General features: G+C 50.0%; 1 protein-coding gene across 1 annotated transcript in view; it reads left to right on the forward strand.

Annotated features, from left to right (window-relative positions):
* The first annotated feature begins 14,309 nt into the window (after positions 1–14,309).
* The window catches only part of KIFC2 (kinesin family member C2), a 256,527-nt gene continuing 248,139 nt past the window's right edge, over positions 14,310–22,697 (forward strand). The window contains exon 1 of the mRNA XM_085604567.1: positions 14,310–14,776. Coding sequence (XP_085460693.1) covers positions 14,666–14,776 — 111 coding nt within the window. The 5' untranslated portion in view covers positions 14,310–14,665. The remainder of the gene's footprint in view (positions 14,777–22,697) is intronic.

The raw sequence follows: 22,697 nt of genomic DNA on the forward strand, positions 1-22,697 counted from the left end.
TGTGCAGCCAAGATTAAACCTAACCTGCGATCCATGTTTGGTATTACTCAATCCCTAACTCCAGGAATCTGAGCAAATGGAACGTTGTTTGCATCTAACTTGTAGGAGTATTTGAGTGGAAAACCTTTAGGTGGTGCTTTGCTGTTATTGCGCGAAGCAATCACCGCCATCATTGTGCTACCGTCTACCCTAGTTTTTGAACGGGTGATTGCAGCTACGGACTCAGTGCGTACTGCCCCCTTTGCGGCTTCATCAGCCAATGAATTCCCTTCAATGTGAACGCCATCACGTTGATGACTCAGCGTGTGTATCACGTGAGCTCTTGGTAGTTCATTCTTCAACTCTGCTACCTGTTCCCATAGTTTTTTATGTTTAATTGTGCCACCTTTTGCATCTCTGTACCCATTCTGTCCCCAATAGTGGAGATATTCGTTGTACGACTGGACACAGTAAAAGGAATCACACACTATTAGTGTGGGGAATTCTGGATCCGTGTTTACCAGTGCCAGTAGTAGTCTTTTAATTCTGCCAACTGAGCCGTGCAGTCTCCGAGAGACTGTGTTTTTGTACAGTTCAGACGAAACTTGCCGTCCTGCATCCTTCCATTTACAATAGCGCATGCTGCACTGTATTGTTGCTTACTCCCTATGGCCGGTTAAACAGATCCGTCAGTATAAATAATGTATTCATACCGATCCAGAGGCATTATTTCATTTGGTAGAGGATATTCTTGTTCATATTGCAGGAATGCTTGTGTTTTTAAACTAGGGTTATGTCTGTATTCTACATCTGTTGCAGTGAGAGAATTAGCCCATTAGATCCATCTTGGATGTAACGCTTTTGCATTTTGGACACTTGCCTTTGTGGCAGCCTCTAAGGCCGGTACCGGGGTCACAACAATTATTAGTTTCTCCTGAGCCAGTGCTCTTTCTCTCACTACAGCAGTCTGTACTGCTGTCAGAATTTTGTCTGTGGAAGCAAAATGTATTTCTGCGTTGGTGTACAAATGTGATTTATATGCAATTGGTACTGTTTCACCTTCATTAAATGTTAAGTAAGTATACCCAGATTGACCAGCGACTACGCGGATCACCAGGTTGCATACGTTTACGCATGTCTGTAAGTGTTTTGATGATATCATATCAGTTTGTAGGGAACGAAGAATATTTGTGTGTTCATGTGTCCATTGTCTAACTGAAAAGTCAGGTCTTATTAGCTCATAGAAAGGTTTTATTCTATCTGCGTAATCCAAAATGTATGTTCTGCCAAAATTCAAAAATCCCAGTATGAACATATTTTTATGATTTTGGAGGTTGTAGCAGTGCTGCCTGTCTTTTACCTTTACTTGAAAGCTCATATCCCAAAAATAGGACATTGAGGTGGGCTATCTTTGATTTTTTAAAGTTACGTTTGTAGCCCTCAGGCCCTCAGAGGCGAAACCCAAAATAATGGTGCTTACCCTGGTCAAGTGTTCCTCTAAGTCACGGTTACTCATAGTACGGCCCGCGGGCCGCCAGTGGCCCGTCAAGCCTTCCTTGGCGGCCCGCTGACCTACCTGTGATTTAAAGAAAAAAATATATAATAGTGGTCGCAAACACTGCCGGGTGCGGCAGCCCGGACTCTGAGACTCTGCTCTGTGGGGGCCGGGGGATTCCAGTGATTGTCAAAGTGGAGATGCAGGGGCCTAAGAGGTGAAATACAACAAAGCTTTATTAACATGTAAATGGTCTTTTAAAGACCTGTGAAGTACTCGGGTGCGGCTGAGTGTGCGCGCTGGGAAGCTGTCTCAGGCGGGGCTGAGGGCTGACACACACACACACACACACACACAGGGTGAGATGACAGAGGGTGACGGAGGGAGGGAGAGGGAGACAGAGGGAGAAGAAGGGAGACAGAGGTTGACAGAGGGTGACAGAGAGAGGGAGACAGAGAGGCGCAGTCTGGGGGAGACAGAGGGAGGGAAACAGCGGGAGAGGGAGGGGGGCAGAGGGAGGGAGAGGAAGGGAGACAAAGAGAGACAGAGAGAGGGAGGCAGAGAGGGAGGCAGAGAGGGAGGGAGACGGTGGAAGGGAGACGGAGGGTGACAGAGGGAGGGAGGGAGAGGGAGGGAGAGGGAGACAGAGGGAGAGAGACAGAGGGAGGAAGACAGAGGGAGACAGGGAGGGAAAGAGACGGGGAGAGAGACAGGGAGAGATAGAGGGAGGGAGGCAGAGAGAGAGATGGAGGGAGGGAGATGGAGGGAGACAGAGGGAGGGAGGGAGGGAGATAGAGAGAGATGGAGGGAGACAGAGGGAGACGGAGGGAGACGGAGGGAGACGGAGGGAGAGAGAGGGAGAGGGAGGGAGACAGGGAGGGAGATGGAGGGTGACAGAGGGAGGGAGAGAGGGAGACAGAGGGAGGGAGAGGGAGACAGGGAGGTAGACAGAGGGAGTGAGACAGAGGGAGAGGGAGGGAGACAGAGGGAGGAAGAGAGACAGGAAGAGAGACAGGAAGAGAGACAGGGAGAGATAGAGGGAGGGAGACAGAGAGAGACGGAGGGAGGGAGACGGAGGGAGGGAGACGGAGGGAGACGGAGGGAGGGAGACAGAGGGAGGGAGATGGAGGGAGAGAGACAGAGGGAGAGGGAGGGAGACAGGGAGGGAGACGGAGGTGACAGAGGGAGGGAGGGAGACAGAGGGAGGGAGAGGGAGACAGGGAGGGAGACAGAGGGAGAGAGACAGAGGGAGAGGGAGGGAGACAGAGGGAGGGAGAGAGACAGGGAGAGAGACAGGGAGAGATAGAGGGAGGGAGAGGGAGACAGGGAGGGAGACAGGGAGAGAGACAGAGGGAGAGGGAGGGAGACAGAGAGGGAGACAGAGGGAGGGCGGCAGAGGGAGGGCGACAGAGGGGGAGACAGAGGGGGAGACAGAGAGGGAGACAGAGAGGGAGGAGGAAGACAGAGGGAGGAGGGAGACAGAGGGAGGAGGGAGACAGAGGGAGGAGGGAGACAGAGGGAGGAGGGAGACAGAGGGAGGGAGATGGAGGGAGGGAGGGAGATGGAGGGAGACAGAGGGAGGGAGGGAGACGGAGACAGGGAGGGAGACTGAGGGAGGGAGATGGAGGGAGAGGGAGGGAGATGGAGGGAGAGGGAGGGAGACGGAGGGAGGGAGACAGAGAGAGAGAGACAGAGGGAGGGAGACAGAGGGAGGGAGACGGAGGGAGGGAGACAGAGGGAGGGAGACAGAGGGAGGGAGACAGAGGGAGGGAGACAGAGGGAGGGAGACAGAGGGAGGGAGACAGAGGGAGGGAGACAGAGAGGGAGACAGAGGGAGGGAGAGGGAGACAGGGAGGGAGACAGAGGGAGAGAGACAGAGGGAGAGGGAGGGAGACAGAGGGAGGGAGAGAGACAGGGAGAGAGACAGGGAGAGATAGAGGGAGGGAGAGGGAGACAGGGAGGGAGACAGAGGGAGAGAGACAGAGGGAGAGGGAGGGAGACAGAGAGGGAGACAGAGGGAGGGCAGCAGAGGGAGGGCGACAGAGGGGGAGACAGAGGGGGAGACAGAGGGGGAGACAGAGGGGGAGACAGAGAGGGAGGAGGAAGACAGAGGGAGGAGGGAGACAGAGGGAGGAGGGAGACAGAGGGAGGAGGGAGACAGAGGGAGGGAGATGGAGGGAGACAGAGGGAGGGAGGGAGATGGAGGGAGACGGAGACAGGGAGGGAGACGGAGGGAGGGAGATGGAGGGAGAGGGAGATGGAGGGAGAGGGAGGGAGACGGAGGGAGGGAGACAGAGAGAGAGAGAAAGAGGGAGGGAGACAGAGGGAGGGAGACGGAGGGAGGGAGACAGAGGGAGGGAGACGGAGGGAGGGAGACAGAGGGAGGGAGACAGAGGGAGGGAGACAGAGGGAGGGAGACAGAGAGGGAGACAGAGGGAGGGCGGCAGAGGGAGGGCGACAGAGGGGGAGACAGAGGGGGAGACAGAGGGGGAGACAGAGAGGGAGACAGAGAGGGAGGAGGAAGACAGAGGGAGGAGGGAGACAGAGGGAGGAGGGAGACAGAGGGAGGAGGGAGACAGAGGGAGGGAGAGGGTGACAGGGAGGGAGACAGAGGGAGAGAAACAGAGGGAGAGGGAGGGAGACAGGGAGAGAGACGGAGGGAGGGAGACAGAGGGAGGGAGATGGAGGGAGATGGAGGGAGGGAGACAGAGGGAGACAGAGGGAGTGAGGGAGACAGAGGGAGGGAGACGGAGGGAGGGAGACAGAGGGAGGGAGACGGAGGGAGGGAGACAGAGGGAGGGAGACAGAGGGAGGGAGACGGAGGGAGGGAGATGGAGGGAGATGGAGGGAGGGAGACAGAGGGAGACAGAGGGAGTGAGGGAGACAGAGGGAGGGAGACGGAGGGAGGGAGGGAGGGAGGGAGGGAGGGAGGGAGGGAGATGGAGGGAGACAGAGGGAGGGAGGGAGACGGAGGGAGATGGAGACAGGGAGGGAGACGGAGGGAGGGAGATTGAGGGAGAGGGAGGGAGATGGAGGGAGGGAGACAGAGAGAGAGAGACAGAGGGAGGGAGACAGAGGGAGGGAGACGGAGGGAGGGAGACAGAGGGAGGGAGACGGAGGGAGGGAGACAGAGGGAGGGAGACAGAGAGGGAGACAGAGGGAGGAGGGCAACAGAGGGAGGGCGACATAGGGGGAGACAGAGGGGGAGACAGAGGGGGAGACAGAGGGGGAGACAGAGGGGGAGACAGAGGGGGAGACAGAGAGGGAGACAGAGAGGGAGGAGGAAGACAGAGGGAGGAGGGAGACAGAGGGAGGAGGGAGACAGAGGGAGGAGGGCGTCAGAGGGAGGGCGACGGAGGGAGGGCGACGGGGAGAGAGACGGGGAGAGAGACAGGGGGAGAGAGACAGGGAGAGAGAGACAGGGAGAAAGAGACAGGGAGAGGGAGACAGGGGGAGAGAGGGAGGGAGAGGGAGGGGGAGAGAGGGAGGGAGAGGGAGGGGGAGAGAGGGAGAGAGAGGGAGAGAGGGAGGGGGAGGGGGAGGGAGGAGGGTGACAGAGAGAGGGCGACAGAGGGAGGGCGACAGAGGGGGAGACAGAGGGGGAGACAGAGGGGGAGACAGAGGTGGAGACAGAGAGGGAGACAGAGAGGGAGGAGGAAGACAGAGGGAGGAGGGAGACAGAGGGAGGAGGGAGACATAGGGAGGAGGGAGACATAGGGAGGAGGGAGACAGAGGGAAAAGGGCGACGGAGGGAGGGGGCGACGGAGGGAGGAGGGCGTCGGAGGGAGGGGGACGGAGGGAGGGCGACAGGGAGAGAGACGGGGAGAGAGACAGGGGGAGAGAGACAGGGAGAGAGAGACAGGGAGAGAGAGACAGGGAGAGGGAGACAGGGGGAGAGAGGGAGGGAGGGGGAGAGAGGGAGAGGGAGGGAGAGGGAGGGGGAGAGAGGGAGAGAGAGGGAGAGAGAGGGAGAGAGGGAGAGAGAGGGGGAGGGAGGGGGAGGGAGAGGAGAGGGTGGGGGAGAGGGAGAGAGAGAGATGTGTGTATGCCGGGTCTGGTGGCTCAGTGGACGAAGGCATCTGCTGCAGGGACCTGTGTTCAACATCATGGTCACAATTTTTTGTTGCTTTAGCCCCGCCCCTCCCCCTCTGACCCCGCCCCCACCAGTGCGGCCCTCGGCCACAAACCACACTGTAAATTTGGCCCCCGAGAGAAGGTTTGTGAGTACCCATTCTCTAAGTCATCATTCGTCAGATAGATATCGTCTAGATAGGATAATGCTTCTTCATCCAAATTCTTTAGTAACTCTGTTACCCTTATTGAGAATAACCCCGGACTATTCTATACCCTTGGGGGAGTCAACAAAATTGACCCTGTGACCGTAGCGCTGAGAAAGCTGTCAGATATCTAGTGTTGTTTTGTAATTTTTCCACACAATGTTATTCATCAGTGCGCCACTGTATGCATTCTGAACTGCAAATGTTTTTGTGCATGAGTTTAAGTGTCTATAATCTAAAACTAGACTATATGAATTGTCAGGTTTCATTACGGGAAACAAGGGATTATTCATCGATAAGGTGCATGGTTCAATTACACCTTGGTATTCAAGTTGAACTAAGAACTGCCTGACCAGTTTTTTAGCTTCCTGTTTTATGGGATACTGTCTTTGTGGAGTTGGGTTTGTTTTTATCGGAATAACGTGGTGGGATGACTTTTCATCCCACCCTGCGTGGTTGCGGTTTAATGCTGGAGCAAGGGCTACCACCCACTCCTGCGTGTATGTATGTATTAGGTGTGTGGGTACTAGGTCGGAGAAAGCTGGAAAAATTACAGTTTCCCCCTTTGGGCATTTCATGACAATAGTAGGTGGCCAATCTCTTTCCGCTAATAGGATGTCATAGCCAGAAGTCAGGTTCTTCCAGAAGAGACCCTTAACTTGTCTCGGCTTGTCCCCTTCCATTTGGAGTGTTATTTCATATAACTTATGTGAGACACTTACCCTAGTATCAGGTGTTTCCACCGTGATATACTCACTCAACTCCGCTGTTACCAGAAATCAGGTTGCGGTGAGCTATTGTTACTTCTGCCGCGCTGTCTAGCATCATCAGAGCCCATTCCCCGCTCTGTAGCTGAGTCCTCAGAATTCTGGGCATGTCTTACTTTGAGACCTGCTACCTTTTTTTAAAATTGAGGTTTTGCTTTAGGTGTTTCTTGTTTCTTTGAAACGTATTCTGAAGTGCGTTGCTTCTTTCTGGACTTTGTATCCTCTTCTTGTCTTTGATCTGAACGTCCTTCCCCCTTGGAGTTTTTTGATGAACCCTGAAAGGAACAAGAAGAACGAGTATCAGTATCCTGACACCTGTCAGGTTTTTTAATGTTGTCTCTATTTCTAAGATTATATCTCCTTTCTGGGGGCTCCTGCTGAGGAGACCTTCCCCTTCAGTGAGATCTGTTTTTTTATTATTGTCCCACTTCTTCTTTGAAGAAACTGGTGTTTGTTTTGCCTGTTCTTTATCTGAACTCCCCATTAGTTGGGGTTTTACAGGTCTAGCTCCCAGACTGTCTCTACCTAACTCTGCATATGCAGTTTCAATTATTTTAGGTAGTTCTGTCTCCTGTTGTAATGGAGTGAACTCTCTCAGGCATTGGTGTATTGCCACTGATGCTGCTTCTCCTTTAATATTTGCCAATATCATCGCAGATACCTGGGAAAAGGTATTTAACAACTTCATCCCCAAGTTTAGAGCAAGTTCTGCTCCACACTCGTTCTGTATTTGTCTTAATACATCTGGCATTACCGCTAAAGAAGGGATACCAGGAGTCCTGTTATATATTACAGTGAAGATTGTACCCCAAGAGGTACAATCCTCTATAGAGGGAGCTATCCCCATTGGCAAGCAAATAGTAAGTATTCTATCCTTTTCCTTAGGGCCAGAGTGTGGAAACACAACCTCTAGTTGTGTAATTTTTTGTGCTATCCAGAAGGACATTTGTTCACGTTTTGTGGGCATTTTTCCCATCACTGCGTGCAGTGTCTGTGGTGTGATTTTTGTCATAGGAGCTTGGACTGGTCCTGTTGTGTAGCCGGTGTGACCTGAAATGTGATTGTTCAAAACACAAACTGTGTCATGTTTCTGTAAAGTCTTATTAATTATTTATGCTATACGAGTAAGTCTCCTTCTGGCATAGTGTCAATGTCAGGATGTGGTGTGTATGCCGCTAAAACTGGCCATGTTGCTTCGTCTTTTCCGAGCGGACCGAGTCTTACTCTATTTCTTGTATGGGGGAGGGCGCCTTTAAACCAGTAGAGGTGTTCTTAATAAGTGAGGGAATTTCAATGTCCTTAGATGGACTGTACTCATTTGGAATTTCATCTTCTACATAGTACTGAAATGTTCTAGTTTGTGCATTCGCCTGCGGGAATTTAATCCATGAATATAATACCTCCGTTCTATATGATTTGTGTGCCTCAATCACAAGAGTCACTTGCCCACCCTTAATTGTAACACAATATGCTACTAATTTTAGGATGATAACATTTCTTACATTATCTGTAATATGTATTGCATCTGCATCGTCTTCTTCGGCTGAGAAGTTTAGTGCATTCCCTTCTTCGACGTCTCTCTGTTCAGTCATTATTTTTAGAAAGGAGAGCGTTTCAAGGGGACTGAGATAAGGTGTCATGCACAATTAGGAACACTGTATCCTTCAAGCTTGATTAACCCAACAGCCAATGCATAGGAATTTTCCTAGTCAGCTGCGGCGGATTTGTTTCCTCTCACTCCAGACGTCTCTATGGAAAATGTGAGTAGGGGTCTCTGAGAAAGGCAAGACTGAACTACTCAGATTTGACTGTTAAATAAGTGCCAATACCAACGTTGGCGGCGCCATGTCGTGTAGTTCCTATAAGACCTATATAGGATCTGTGGGTTCAGACAGCATACACTGTGGGACTGGTGTCCAGACTGATTCCAGACACCCCCACCGGGTATGTTGGCCTGTGTACCAGCTAGCTCGCAATGCCACTATAACCTCCTCTTACCCAGGGGGGAATAGTTCTTGGCAACTATCGAACATGACAAACCTAATCCCTCAGGACCGTGGAAACAGTAACTTACTTTTCGCTCAGTCATTCGTGCTTACTTGTTCTCAGAGAGATACACATAATAAACGGTTGGGACGTTTTCAATAAGTATTTATTGAACAGTCGTTATTCTAGCGTAAAATAAATGCACTGAAATCAACAGTAGTCAGTAGCATATATAAATGAGTAGTAGCACTAGGAAAGTAAACAGATGGTAGGTTTCTACCATTTTGCTAAAACCATAAATATAGACAAGTATTTAAAATACATGGCAATAAAATGCGTACTCCTACGATGTACCCTAACTAGATGTACTTAAGTGTACCTAGCATGTGAGTAGGTGTAAAGCCAAGAATCCCTCTAGGATAAAGCCAACCCCATTACCTGATGTGAGACTGTGGGACCCCATTCTGCTCTCGAGCTGAACACCCCGCGAGGGATGTCAGACCACTGCGAGCTGGAGTATCTGCATGCAGGAAACTCAGCGTCACGCGTCTGCACGGAAGTCGTGATCTCCTCTCCCTATCTCAGCAAGATGTGGTGTTTATATACCCTAAGGTATCCCCAGGTGTTCTACCTTGCTGTGCCAGTGTCTGACTTAGGATGACATCGCGAATTAACTTTATTTATACACAGTTATTATGCAGGAGATGATGGTCCTGCTGTGATTCCAAGAAACTACGAATCCTCATGCATAATTTATGAGGCCAGTGTCCAGGGAAAAACCCTACGTACTTATGTGTAGTATTGTAACTGGGTAAAAGGTCAGTCCTTTAAATCTGTTATGTATGTGGTATAGGAGAGAATGTAGGTGAAGGGTTATGATGATACCTAGACCTATATCGGGGAACCTATATGAAATATAACACAAGAACAGCCTGAACCCTGACAATGAAAACAGACAAGCATGATTCTGCTTACTGTGTGCTGCAGAAATGACAAGCAGTGTAATGTGCAGGTGGAAGACAAGAGAAGGCATCCATTTTGGAAAGCATGGCTACGAGGCCCAACTTGATGCTCACTAACAGTGATTTGATTTGATTTAAATTTGTCAAGCGCAACGTACACCCTAAGGTATCTTGGCACTGATGTCTGCACTTCCTACTGTTGCAAAAGACCTAAGTGAATAAAAGAGTTGTTTAGGCCGGTGATGCAAAAATGACACGTTTTTAACTGCTTTCTAAAGATCATTAGATTTGCCCGTGATCTTAAATAAAGAGGCATTTGGTTCCAAAGAATGGAATGGCTTTACAAAAACTTCTGCCTCCCAGGTGGCTTTATGAATCTTAGGGACTGCCATGGTCTTAGAATGGGGAGATGGTAAGCTTCTTCTAGGGGTGTACCATGACATTTTTTTCCTCAGATAGGTTGGGCCCGTTCCTTGCACGGCTTTGTGCACCATATAAAGTGCTTTAAAAGCAACCCTGCTCTTGATTGGCCACCAGTGTAGCTCCTTGAGCACCTTAGCCACGGATTCATTGTTCTTCATTTTTTTCAGGGGCCGAGCAGCTGGATTTTACAGCCTCTGAATCTTTATTATTAGCCCTTGTTGCATGCCTATATAAATGGCATTGCAGTAGACTAATCGTGAGAGTACAATAGAGACCACCACCGTTGTCTGTACATCAGGGGGGATGAAAGGAAGGACCTTTTTCAGTATTTTCAAATGATAAAAAGAAGAAGAAATCAGCTGGTTAGTCTGCTCTTTAAAGGTAGGTTTCAAGGAGACTTTGGAGACTGGGGTGGGTAACGGGCCAAGAGTTGCAGGCCACCACGAAGGATTCCAAAAGGACACATCTGCCCCAAAAAGGAGCCCCTCTGTTTTATCGGAGTTCAGTTTCAGGCATTGACTGTCCATCCACCTAACGATGGCGGACATACAGTTTCTGAATCTCGTGGCTACCTCCTCTATATTGGTGTGAATGGAGATTACCAGTTGCGTGTCATCTGCATATGATATTGTATTGAAACCGAGGTATCTAATCAAAGTAGCTAATGGGGCAACGTAGATGTTAAACAGTGCGGGGCTTAATGAGGATCCCTGTGAGACCCCACACTCCAGCGAAAAGTTGTTAGATGTGAAATCTCCCCATGAGACGGATTGCATTCTGTTGCAGAGAAACGGAGCCAGGAGATCAAGTGCCTTGACCTTAATTCCCATCTCTATGAGCCGTTGCTTCAAGATTCTGTGACATATGATGTCAAAGGCTGTGGTTAGGTCCAAAGGACCATCACAGCCTTTCCCCCTACATCCATTATTTCGCAAATTTCTTCAGTTACCACCACTAGGACGGATTCTGTGCTGCAAGACTACCTGAAACCGAATTGTGATCCATCCAGGATCTCGTTTTGCTCCAGAACGTTAGAAAGAGCCACATTGAGGTGTTTTTCAAGAATTTTTGCTGGAACTGGGAGTCTGGAAATAGGACGATCATATTATAATACGCTAGGGTCAAGCGTGTCTTTTTTTAGTAAACGGAAAATCAAGACTCTTTTTCCATTCTTAAGGAAAAACACCCGAGACTGAAATATTGTTCAATAAGGTTGTAAGTGATGGGTTGGGGGGCTAAGATATTGGTCATGTCATGAAAGATATCTACTGGACAAGGATCAGTTGGAGCCCCAGATTTGGTAAGTTCGATCATCCTTACCACTTCATCTACTGTCAGTGGGGGGAAATTACTTAAGGTTGAGATGTTATCAGTGGGAACCACAGTTCTCGCACTTAGGGCCCTTTCCTTATAAAAACCAATTCGTAATTTTCCACCTTTTTCTTAAATAGATTTGCTAGACTGTCACTGATGATTTGAGTAAGGATCCAAGTGCTTGATTTCAGAATGCAGGAAAGCAGTTTGACTGTTCTCAAAAGTTTTTGGGGGGAATTGCTGGCATTTTTAATCATTTCTGTAAAGAATTTTGTCTACGCGGCTATTATTTCATATGTATATTCGGATAAAAGCTCCTAATATTTTACTTTCTCCACCTCTAGATAGCTAGTCCTCCATGTTTTTTCTTGTCTTCTGCATATTCTCTTTGGCTCCTTAAGCCGAGTGGAGTACCATCCCGCTGTGGGAAGAGCTCTGTGATTTCTAACCTGGTTATGAGGTGCCAGCTCGGTTGCTGCTTCCTCGGTCCATATGGAATACGTATCTGCTAATGCATTAACATCACCTAGCATTTCAGGGGGAGATGATTCCAGAGTCACTGCTAGTTCTTCTCTCTCCAGTTTATTACAAGCTCAATCTTTTTTATCTATTCCTCTACCCACTCACTTCCGCTTGGAGGAAGGGGTCTGAACGATAAATTTGATCCACGAATGATCTGACCATGTGGCCGTCAGAACGCTTCCGATTGAAAGTCCCAGAAAATTAGAGAGAACTGCATCCAGCGTATGTCCTGCAATGTGCGTTGGGTTGTGATTAATAACTCAAGGCCCAGATTTAACATATTATCAACTAGTTGCCTTGCATCATTGTCACTGACCTCACCCAAGTGAAAATTAAAATTGCCTAAGATGGTGATATTTGCAAAATGGATACTATTGTCCAACAGCTCGCATATAGCATCCAAGAATTTTATTTTAGGGCCTGGTGGTCGGTGAATCAGGAGGCCATGGAACCTGGTGTGGTCATCCAGTTCAGAATTAGAAGCGAGTGCCTCTGCCTCGGTTAACTCAAAAGGTTCCCATTTAATCTCTAAGTTGTTTTTATGAATGACAGGTGCCCCCGCGCCTAGGGGAGGGGCGCCCTTAGTAGCACCACAGGGCTGAGCCTCTCCGGGGCCTGTGGGCAAAGAAGGGGGTTGGCTGGCCGGGGTGACGTAGAAATGAAACTTACAAGAAATGAAACCTAGCAGGCTATTTAAGGCTGTGCCACGGGGGGGTTTTGTTCTCTTTGTCCCTTTGGTGTACAACCTGGATTAAAGGAGCGTCGTCGACCACCCACCCACCCGGCAGAAGAGTGAGGCATCGCGGAGCGCTGACAGTTAACAACAAAGACGGATGCACAACAATGGAGGTGCAGCCATTCCATGGACCCCAAGAGGGTGTAGATTCCACGTTTGCAGTGTGTCGGCGGGGAGGAGGGACTGACCTGCCGGTAGTCCTGGATTCTACTGCCCTAACCCACGACGTATGGACTGAGAACAATCTTGGGGAGGCTGCCTGTGGGCAGGTACCCCGGTGGGCCTGTGCGTTATGCAGTGCCCTGAATCTCAAGTAGTGCAACTGTTGGCTGTAGCGCGTTGGGGCCTGCCGGCACAATGTGCGCAGCAGAGTGGGACATTTGTGGCCGAGACGGCCAAGTTCAAATGTACGGCCAAGTTCTAGTGTACGGCCGAATTAAAAAGTTTAAATGTTATGTCCTACTTAATTTCCTTACTGCCGTTAACATGTTGATGCAGCTAAAGTGTGATGCTGTGAATAATTCTTATATTTCCAAGAAGGATACTTTCCTCTGTAATGGTCTGTGGTTAATTCCTTGGCTTGATGTGAATAAAAGGCTACGCCGTGGACAATCTACCTTGATTCTGAGAGTTCTTGGGCGTGGTGGGGCTAAGGTGACAGAATTTGGGGCGGAGGGAATGTCACGTTGTGCGCATACTATAAGAGCCAGGCCCCCGCCACGTTTCCCCACCTTGTCCAACCTGGGCGACTGCTATATCCGGGTCTGGTAAGTTACCAGCCCTGGATATATTTATGTTAAGATGCAGATATCTGCACTATATGCGTCTAGACATTGAAAGATTTCATACTTGTGTTTTATAGCCGATCTTGCGTCCTTTAGATGCAGCTGAGTTCAGTGGTTGTACCAGCATCCTTAACTGGGGTGCAGCCGGGCTTAGAGGGAAAACATTTCCCACAAGAGCCCTCGAGTGAGCAAGAGAGCTTACAATGAGTACACTCGTAGTTAGAATCCATCAAGTTGAAATTACAACGCCTACATGAAGAGTCCTTCCCTCCAGGAGCAAGCGGTGGAAGACAGTCTCTGGAGGAGTCAGGAGAGCCCACTTGTAACCATCCCAGAAGATGTGCTTTAAAGACAACAGCGCTACAACGAAAGCGTGCACGTGTGACGGAGCGTGAAACCACGTTGTGCACGTTTTTTGATAATGCAGGATGGCATATATGTACAAAATATTCAACAAAGTGCATAAGAGAAGAGTGCATTATGGTGCATGTCTATTACGTTCGTGTGCTCGAGACGTTTCCACGACGATACATATGCATTACCTTCTCAACTTGTGATGGAAGCTTACCCTGATGTTAGTGTGTCGGTGCAACAAACCCCGATGCTGTCTGTCAGTACCTGTTCTGTGACACGTGCTCGGAAATCTTGCCCTGCCATAGCGCCTCGAGTACCTGCTTCAAGCCTATAAATTAGCCTTCGATGCCCAGGGCTCACGCTGTTGTAGGCACATTTATTTGAAAACATCCAGTAATATCGGATGAAAGGTGGCAGCCTGGAACAGAAAGCTCCGCTCTGCGCCGGCGCCGGCTCCCCCGCCCCTTGTCTCCCCCTCCTCATATCAGGGCTGGTGGGAGATGCGCCGCGTCTTCCCCCTTCCTTGCCTACGTGCAGTCTGCCAGGCAGCCCCTCGGCCGGCTGCTGCCGCGCATCTTCTGCTGGACCACTCTCGCTCTGCAGTGATGGGGGGCCTTGCGCATGCGCACAGCCTCTGCGGCTGGTCCCAGACGAACCTGCCAGGCCTGGGGGGAGAGGGGGGAGGAGTCAGGGGAGGGCTGGCGCAGCGCTGAGGTCGGATACCCATGCATGAGCCGTGTCCGCTCGGCGGGTAGTGCATTACGGATCCGCGACAGGGCTCTCTTCCCTCCTGGGACGCAGATGTGAGTTGCCAGGAAGAATGTAACCCGGCGCCCGAACCGCGTCCTTCCGGATCCGACCCTTTCCGGAGATTCCGAACCTCCTTTTGGCTTCGTGGATGGATCCTAGTAGACAAAGGATGCGCGTCCGGCTCGGGTTTGGGAGCCGTCCTGGTCTCTAGCGGATATTCGGAGGTGGGGAATTTCGAATAGGAGGAGAGGAGTGCGCGTTGGACTCTCCGGTGGGGGCTGAGGGGGTCTCCAGCCCCCGCCACCTCTGCCCCAGATGTACGCCTTCTACTCCCTGATAGTCTACATCTTCTACACCCTCTTTAAGAAGGAAGAGCCCGGGGAGGATGAGGAGGGACCGCCCGCCGACCCGCCGGACCCCGCGAGGGTAAGAAGGGTGCCTGGAGCGGGGTGGCACGGGTGATGTTCTGCTGACTTCACAAGTGCTGCCAACACTGGTGGTGAAGGGAAGACACCTGAGCCTCCCTCAGTCATCAATTACTGGAGTTCACTCCTGTTGGCATAACAGCACTGTGTGTGAGGGAAGCTTGCACTGCTGATACTTGTAGAGCATCTGGTCTGTGCCAGGGAAGCCTGCACTGCTGATGCCTGTAGAGCACCTGCTCTGTGCCCGGGAAGCTTGCACGACCGATGCTCGTAGAACACCTGTTCTGTACGAGGGGAGCTTGCACTGCTGATGCCTGTAGAGCACCTGCTCTGTGCCCAGGAAGCTTGCACGACCGATGCTTGTAGAGTGCCTGTTCTGTACGAGGGGAGCTTGCACTGCTGATGCCTGTAGAGCACCTGCTCTGTGCCCGGGAAGCTTGCACTGCTGATGCCTGTAGAGCATCTGGTCTGTGCCAGGGAAGCTTGCACTGCTGATGCCTGTAGAGCACCTGCTCTGTGCCCGGGAAGCTTGCACGATCGATGCTCGTAGAGCACCTGTTCTGTACGAGGGGAGCTTGCACTGCTAATGCCTGTAGTGCACCTGTTCTGTGTAGTTTATTTTATTTGCATGAATTAATTAAAACCATTGCATAACAAATAATATAATAAAAACACATTATACTAAACCACAAAATCTCCAATTGCTTTCACGTCCAGCTAAAAGGGTTTTTGCATGAAACGTTACATCAGACACTTGGGTCAAAGTTCAAGAAAGGTAGGGTAGTTTCAGGTAATGCCCCAGAAGACACACGGTTCCCAGGCCGACCCCTACGAACAATATCCCCAGAGTTCTACCCCTCTAGTTCTCCAGCTCTGTAGCCCTCCCCTTTCAGCAGCATGTATGATGGACAGGCTCTAATAAGGTGCATGCGCTCTGTGCGGCAGCCTAATGCGTATAGTTCGTGTTAGTAGCGTCCATTTTCCAGGATGTAAGGCCCCAATCAATAGATCATGTCGGCGTCCTGTGAGCCCGTCCATGGCTTGGCTTAGCTGCTATAAGGATGCGGTCTCATCATTTCGTTTTCAGATCGGCAAACGGACCAGGGCCAGATTTTCATGTAGAGTAGTCCAGTATAGGTTTTTGCACTTTGTGTGGGCGTGGAGGAGTACCAGGACAAGGCTGAAACGTGTCTCTGAGAGTTTGGACAAATCTGGCTCAGCGGGCCAGGGTTGAGGGGGCCTTTAGAGGAAGGCATAAGTCCGAGGCCTCTGAGCAGGTACTCACTCCTTCTCTTAAGTATATTTCCTTAAGGAGAACTCTCCTTGCGTGGGCTATGGCGGGACAGCAGCTTAAGAGATGTAGCCAAAATTCGTGATGGTAATTGCAGAGTCTACAAGCTCCTCCAGGTGTATATTTGGCCCAGACCCGGGTAAAATCCGCAATCGGTAGAGCCAACATTCGCATATACATTATCTCTCTTCCGACTTTAGGGTTGAGAGCATCTGAGAAGTAAGGTTGCGGTTTTGATGCCAGATATGAGGCATTTCTGTGCTGTTCTGTGCCAGGGAAGCTTGTACTGCTGATGCCTGTAGTGCCCTGTTCTGTTCCAGGGAAGCTTGCTCAACCGATGCTTGTGGAGCACTTGTTCTGTATGAGGGAAGCTTGTACTGCTGATGCCTGTAGTGCCCTGTTCTGTTCCAGGGAAGCTTGCTCGACCGATGCTTGTGGAGCACTTGTTCTGTATGAGGGGAGCTTGCGCTGCTGATGCCTGTAGAGCACTTGTTCTGTATGAGGGGAGCTGGCACTGCTGATGCCTGTAGAGCACCTGTTCTGAACCAGAAAAGCTCGCACTGCTGATGCCTGTAGAGCACCTGTTCTGAACGAGAAAAGCTCGCACTGCTGATGCCTGTAGAGCACCTGTTCTGATTGAGATAAGCTCGCACTGCTGATGCCTGTAGAGCACCTGTTCTGAACGAGAAAAGCTCGCACTGCTGATGCCTGTAGAGCACCTGTTCTGATTGAGATAAGCTCGCACTGCTGATGCCTGTAGAGCACCTGTTCTGATTGAGATAAGCTCGCACTGCTGATGCCTGTAGAGCACCTGTTCTGAATGAGAAAAGCTCGCACTGCTGATGCCTGTAGAGCACCTGTTCTGAATGAGAAAAGCTCGCACTGCTGTTGCCTGTAGAGCACCTCTTCTAAATGAGAAAAGCTCGCACTGCTGATGCCTGTAGGGCACCTGTTCTGAATGAGAAAAGCTCGCACTGCTGATGCCTGTAGAGCACCTGTTCTGAATGAGAAAAGCTCGCACTGCTGATGCCTGTAGAGCACCTGTTCTGAATGAGAAAAGCTCGCAATGCTGATGCCTGTAGAGCACCTGTTCTGAATGAGAAGAGCTCACACTGCTGATGCCTGTAGAGCACCTGTTCTGAATGAGAAAATCTCGCACTGCTGATGCCTGTAGAGCACCTGTTCTGAATGAGAAAAGCTCGCAATGCTGATGCCTGTAGAGCACCTGTTCTGAATGAGATATGCTCGCACTGCTGATGCCTGTAGAGCACCTGTTCTGAATGAGATAAGCTCGCACTGCTGATGCCTGTAGAGCACCTGTTCTGAATGAGAAAAGCTTGCACTGCTGATGCCTGTAGAGCACCTGTTCTAAATGATAAACGCTCGCACTGCTGATGCCTGTAGAGCACCTGTTCTGAATGAAAAAAGCTCGCACTGCTGATGCCTGTAGAGCACCTGTTCTAAATGAGAAAAGCTCGCACTGCTGATGCCTGTAGAGCACCTGTTCTGAATGAGAAAAGCTCGCACTGCTGATGCCTGTAGAGCACCTGTTCTGAATGAGAAAAGCTCGCACTGCTGATGCCTGTAGAGCACCTGTTCTGAATGAGAAAAGCTCACACTGCTGATGCCTGTAGAGCACCTGTTCTGAATGAGAAAATCTCGCACTGCTGATGCCTGTAGAGCACCTGTTCTGAATGAGAAAATCTCGCACTGCTGATGCCTGTAGAGCACCTGTTCTGAATGAGAAAAGCTCGCAATGCTGATGCCTGTAGAGCACCTGTTCTGAATGAGATATGCTCGCACTGCTGATGCCTGTAGAGCACCTGTTCTGAATGAGATAAGCTCGCACTGCTGATGCCTGTAGAGCACCTGTTCTGAATGAGAAAAGCTTGCACTGCTGATGCCTGTAGAGCACCTGTTCTAAATGATAAACGCTCGCACTGCTGATGCCTGTAGAGCACCTGTTCTGAATGAAAAAAGCTCGCACTGCTGATGCCTGTAGAGCACCTGTTCTAAATGAGAAAAGCTCGCACTGCTGATGCCTGTAGAGCACCTGTTCTGAATGAGAAAAGCTCGCACTGCTGATGCCTGTAGAGCACCTGTTCTGAATGAGAAAAGCTCACATTGCTGATGCCTGTAGAGCACCTGTTCTAAATGAGAAAAGCTCGCACTGCTGATGCCTGTAGAGCACCTGTTCTGATTGAGATAAGCTCGCACTGCTGATGCCCGTAGAGCACCTGTTCTGATTGAGATAAGCTCGCACTGCTGATGCCCGTAGAGCACCTGTTCTGATTGAGATAAGCTCGCACTGCTGATGCCTGTAGAGCACCTGTTCTGAATGAGAAAAGCTCACACTGCTGATGCCTGTAGAGCACCTGTTCTGAAAGAGAAAAGCTCACACTGCTGATGCCCGTAGAGCACCTGTTCTGAATGAGAAAAGCTCGCACTGCTGATGCCTGTAGAGCACCTGTTCTGAATGAGATAAGCTCGCACTGCTGATGCCTGTAGAGCACCTGTTCTGAATGAGAAAAGCTCTCACTGCTGATGCCTGTAGAGCACCTGTTCTGATTGAGATAAGCTCGCACTGCTGATGCCTGTAGAGCACCTGTTCTGAATGAGAAAAGCTCGCACTACTGATGACTGTAGACCACCTGTTCTGACTGTGAAAAGCTCGCACTGCTGATGCCTGTAGAGCACCTGTTCTGAATGAGATAAGCTCGCACTGCTGATGCCTGTAGAGCACCTGTTCTGAATGAGAAAAGCTCACACTGCTGATGCCTGTAGAGCACCTGTTCTGATTGAGATAAGCTCGCACTGCTGATGCCTGTAGAGCACCTGTCCTGTATAAGAAAAGCTCACACTGCTGATGACTGTAGAGCACCTGTTCTGATTGAGATAAGCTCGCACCGCTGATGCCTGTAGAGCACCTGTTCTGAATGAGAAAAGCTCGCTCTGCTGATGACTGTAGAGCACCTGTTCTGAATGAGAAAAGCTTGCACTGCTGATGCCTGTAGAGCAGCTGTTCTGAAGGAGAATAGCTCGCACTGCTGATGCCTGTAGAGCACCTGTTCTGAATGAGAAAAGCTTGCACTGCTGATGCCTGTAGAGCACCTGTTCTGAATGAGAAAAGCTCGCACTGCTGATGCCTGTAGAGCACCTGTTCTGAATGAGATAAGCTCGCACTGCTGATGCCTGTAGAGCACCTGTTCTGAATGAGAAAAGCTCGCACTGCTGGTGCCTGTAGAGTACCTGTTCTGATTGAGATAAGCTCGCACTGCTGATGCCTGTAGAGCACCTGTTCTGAATGAGAAAAGCTCTCACTGCTGATGCCTGTAGAGCACCTGTTCTGAATGAGAAAAGCTCGCACTGCTGATGCCTGTAGAGCACCTGTTCTGAATGAGAAAAGCTCGCACTGCTGATGCCTGTAGAGCACCTGTTCTGATTGAGATAAGCTTGCACTGCTGATGACTGTAGAGCACCTGTTTTGAATGAGATAAGCTCACACTGCTGATGACTATAGAGCACCTGTTCTGAATGAGAAAAGCTCGCACTGCTGATGCCTGTAGAGCACCTGTTCTGATTGAGATAAGCTTGCACTGCTGATGCCTGTAGAGCACCTGTTCTGAATGAGAAAATCTCGCACTGCTGATGCCTGTAGAGCACCTCTTCTGATTGAGATAAGCTCGCACTGCTGATGCCTGTAGAGCACCTGTTCTGATTGAGATAAGCTCGCACTGCTGATGCCTGTAGAGCACCTGTTCTGAATGAGAAAAGCTCGCACTGCTGATGCCTGTAGAGCACCGGTTCTGAATGAGAAAAGCTCGCACTGCTGATGCCTGAAGAGCACCTGTTGTGAATGAGATAAGCTCGCACTGCTGATGCCTGTAGAGCACCTGTTCTGAATGAGAAAAGCTCGCACTGCTGATGACTGTAGAGCACCTGTTTTGAATGAGATAAGCTCACACTGCTGATGACTATAGAGCACCTGTTCTGAATGAAAAAAGCTCGCACTGCTGATGCCTGTAGAGCACCTGTTCTAAATGAGAAAAGCTCGCACTGCTGATGCCTGTAGAGCACCTGTTCTGAATGAGAAAAGCTCGCACTGCTGATGCCTGTAGAGCACCTGTTCTGAATGAGAAAAGCTCACATTGCTGATGCCTGTAGAGCACCTGTTCTAAATGAGAAAAGCTCGCACTGCTGATGCCTGTAGAGCACCTGTTCTGATTGAGATAAGCTCGCACTGCTGATGCCCGTAGAGCACCTGTTCTGATTGAGATAAGCTCGCACTGCTGATGCCCGTAGAGCACCTGTTCTGATTGAGATAAGCTCGCACTGCTGATGCCTGTAGAGCACCTGTTCTGAATGAGAAAAGCTCACACTGCTGATGCCTGTAGAGCACCTGTTCTGAAAGAGAAAAGCTCACACTGCTGATGCCCGTAGAGCACCTGTTCTGAATGAGAAAAGCTCGCACTGCTGATGCCTGTAGAGCACCTGTTCTGAATGAGATAAGCTCGCACTGCTGATGCCTGTAGAGCACCTGTTCTGAATGAGAAAAGCTCTCACTGCTGATGCCTGTAGAGCACCTGTTCTGATTGAGATAAGCTCGCACTGCTGATGCCTGTAGAGCACCTGTTCTGAATGAGAAAAGCTCGCACTACTGATGACTGTAGACCACCTGTTCTGACTGTGAAAAGCTCGCACTGCTGATGCCTGTAGAGCACCTGTTCTGAATGAGATAAGCTCGCACTGCTGATGCCTGTAGAGCACCTGTTCTGAATGAGAAAAGCTCACACTGCTGATGCCTGTAGAGCACCTGTTCTGATTGAGATAAGCTCGCACTGCTGATGCCTGTAGAGCACCTGTCCTGTATAAGAAAAGCTCACACTGCTGATGACTGTAGAGCACCTGTTCTGATTGAGATAAGCTCGCACCGCTGATGCCTGTAGAGCACCTGTTCTGAATGAGAAAAGCTCGCTCTGCTGATGACTGTAGAGCACCTGTTCTGAATGAGAAAAGCTTGCACTGCTGATGCCTGTAGAGCAGCTGTTCTGAAGGAGAATAGCTCGCACTGCTGATGCCTGTAGAGCACCTGTTCTGAATGAGAAAAGCTTGCACTGCTGATGCCTGTAGAGCACCTGTTCTGAATGAGAAAAGCTCGCACTGCTGATGCCTGTAGAGCACCTGTTCTGAATGAGATAAGCTCGCACTGCTGATGCCTGTAGAGCACCTGTTCTGAATGAGAAAAGCTCGCACTGCTGGTGCCTGTAGAGTACCTGTTCTGATTGAGATAAGCTCGCACTGCTGATGCCTGTAGAGCACCTGTTCTGAATGAGAAAAGCTCTCACTGCTGATGCCTGTAGAGCACCTGTTCTGAATGAGAAAAGCTCGCACTGCTGATGCCTGTAGAGCACCTGTTCTGAATGAGAAAAGCTCGCACTGCTGATGCCTGTAGAGCACCTGTTCTGATTGAGATAAGCTTGCACTGCTGATGACTGTAGAGCACCTGTTTTGAATGAGATAAGCTCACACTGCTGATGACTATAGAGCACCTGTTCTGAATGAGAAAAGCTCGCACTGCTGATGCCTGTAGAGCACCTGTTCTGATTGAGATAAGCTTGCACTGCTGATGCCTGTAGAGCACCTGTTCTGAATGAGAAAATCTCGCACTGCTGATGCCTGTAGAGCACCTCTTCTGATTGAGATAAGCTCGCACTGCTGATGCCTGTAGAGCACCTGTTCTGATTGAGATAAGCTCGCACTGCTGATGCCTGTAGAGCACCTGTTCTGAATGAGAAAAGCTCGCACTGCTGATGCCTGTAGAGCACCGGTTCTGAATGAGAAAAGCTCGCACTGCTGATGCCTGAAGAGCACCTGTTGTGAATGAGATAAGCTCGCACTGCTGATGCCTGTAGAGCACCTGTTCTGAATGAGAAAAGCTCGCACTGCTGATGACTGTAGAGCACCTGTTTTGAATGAGATAAGCTCACACTGCTGATGACTGTAGAGCACCTGTTCTGAATGAGAAAAGCTCGCACTGCTGATGCCTGTAGAGCACCTGTTCTGATTGAGATAAGCTCGTACTGCTGATGACTGTAGAGCACCTGTTTTGAATGAGATAAGCTCACACTGCTGATGACTGTAGAGCACCTGTTCTGAATGAGAGAAGCTTGCACTGCTGATGCCTGTAGAGCACCTGTTCTGAATGAGAAAATTTCCCACTGCTGATGCCTGTAGAGCACCTGTTCTGATTGAGACAAGCTCGCACTGCTGATGCCTGTAGAGCACCTGTTCTGAATGAGAAAAGCTCGCACTGCTGGTGCCTGTAGAGTACCTGTTCTGATTGAGATAAGCTCGCACTGCTGATGCCTGTAGAGCACCTGTTCTGAATGAGAAAATCTCTCACTGCTGATGCCTGTAGAGCACCTGTTCTGAATGAGAAAAGCTCGCACTGCTGATGCCTGTAGAGCACCTGTTCTGAATGAGAAAATCTCGCACTGCTGATGCCTGTAGAGCACCTGTTCTGATTGAGATAAGCTTGCACTGCTGATGACTGTAGAGCACCTGTTTTGAATGAGATAAGCTCACACTGCTGATGACTGTAGAGCACCTGTTCTGAATGAGAAAAGCTTGC

This window comes from Triturus cristatus, chromosome 5_1 (genome assembly GCF_964204655.1).
Source record: "Triturus cristatus chromosome 5_1, aTriCri1.1, whole genome shotgun sequence".
NCBI lineage: Eukaryota > Metazoa > Chordata > Amphibia > Caudata > Salamandridae > Triturus > Triturus cristatus.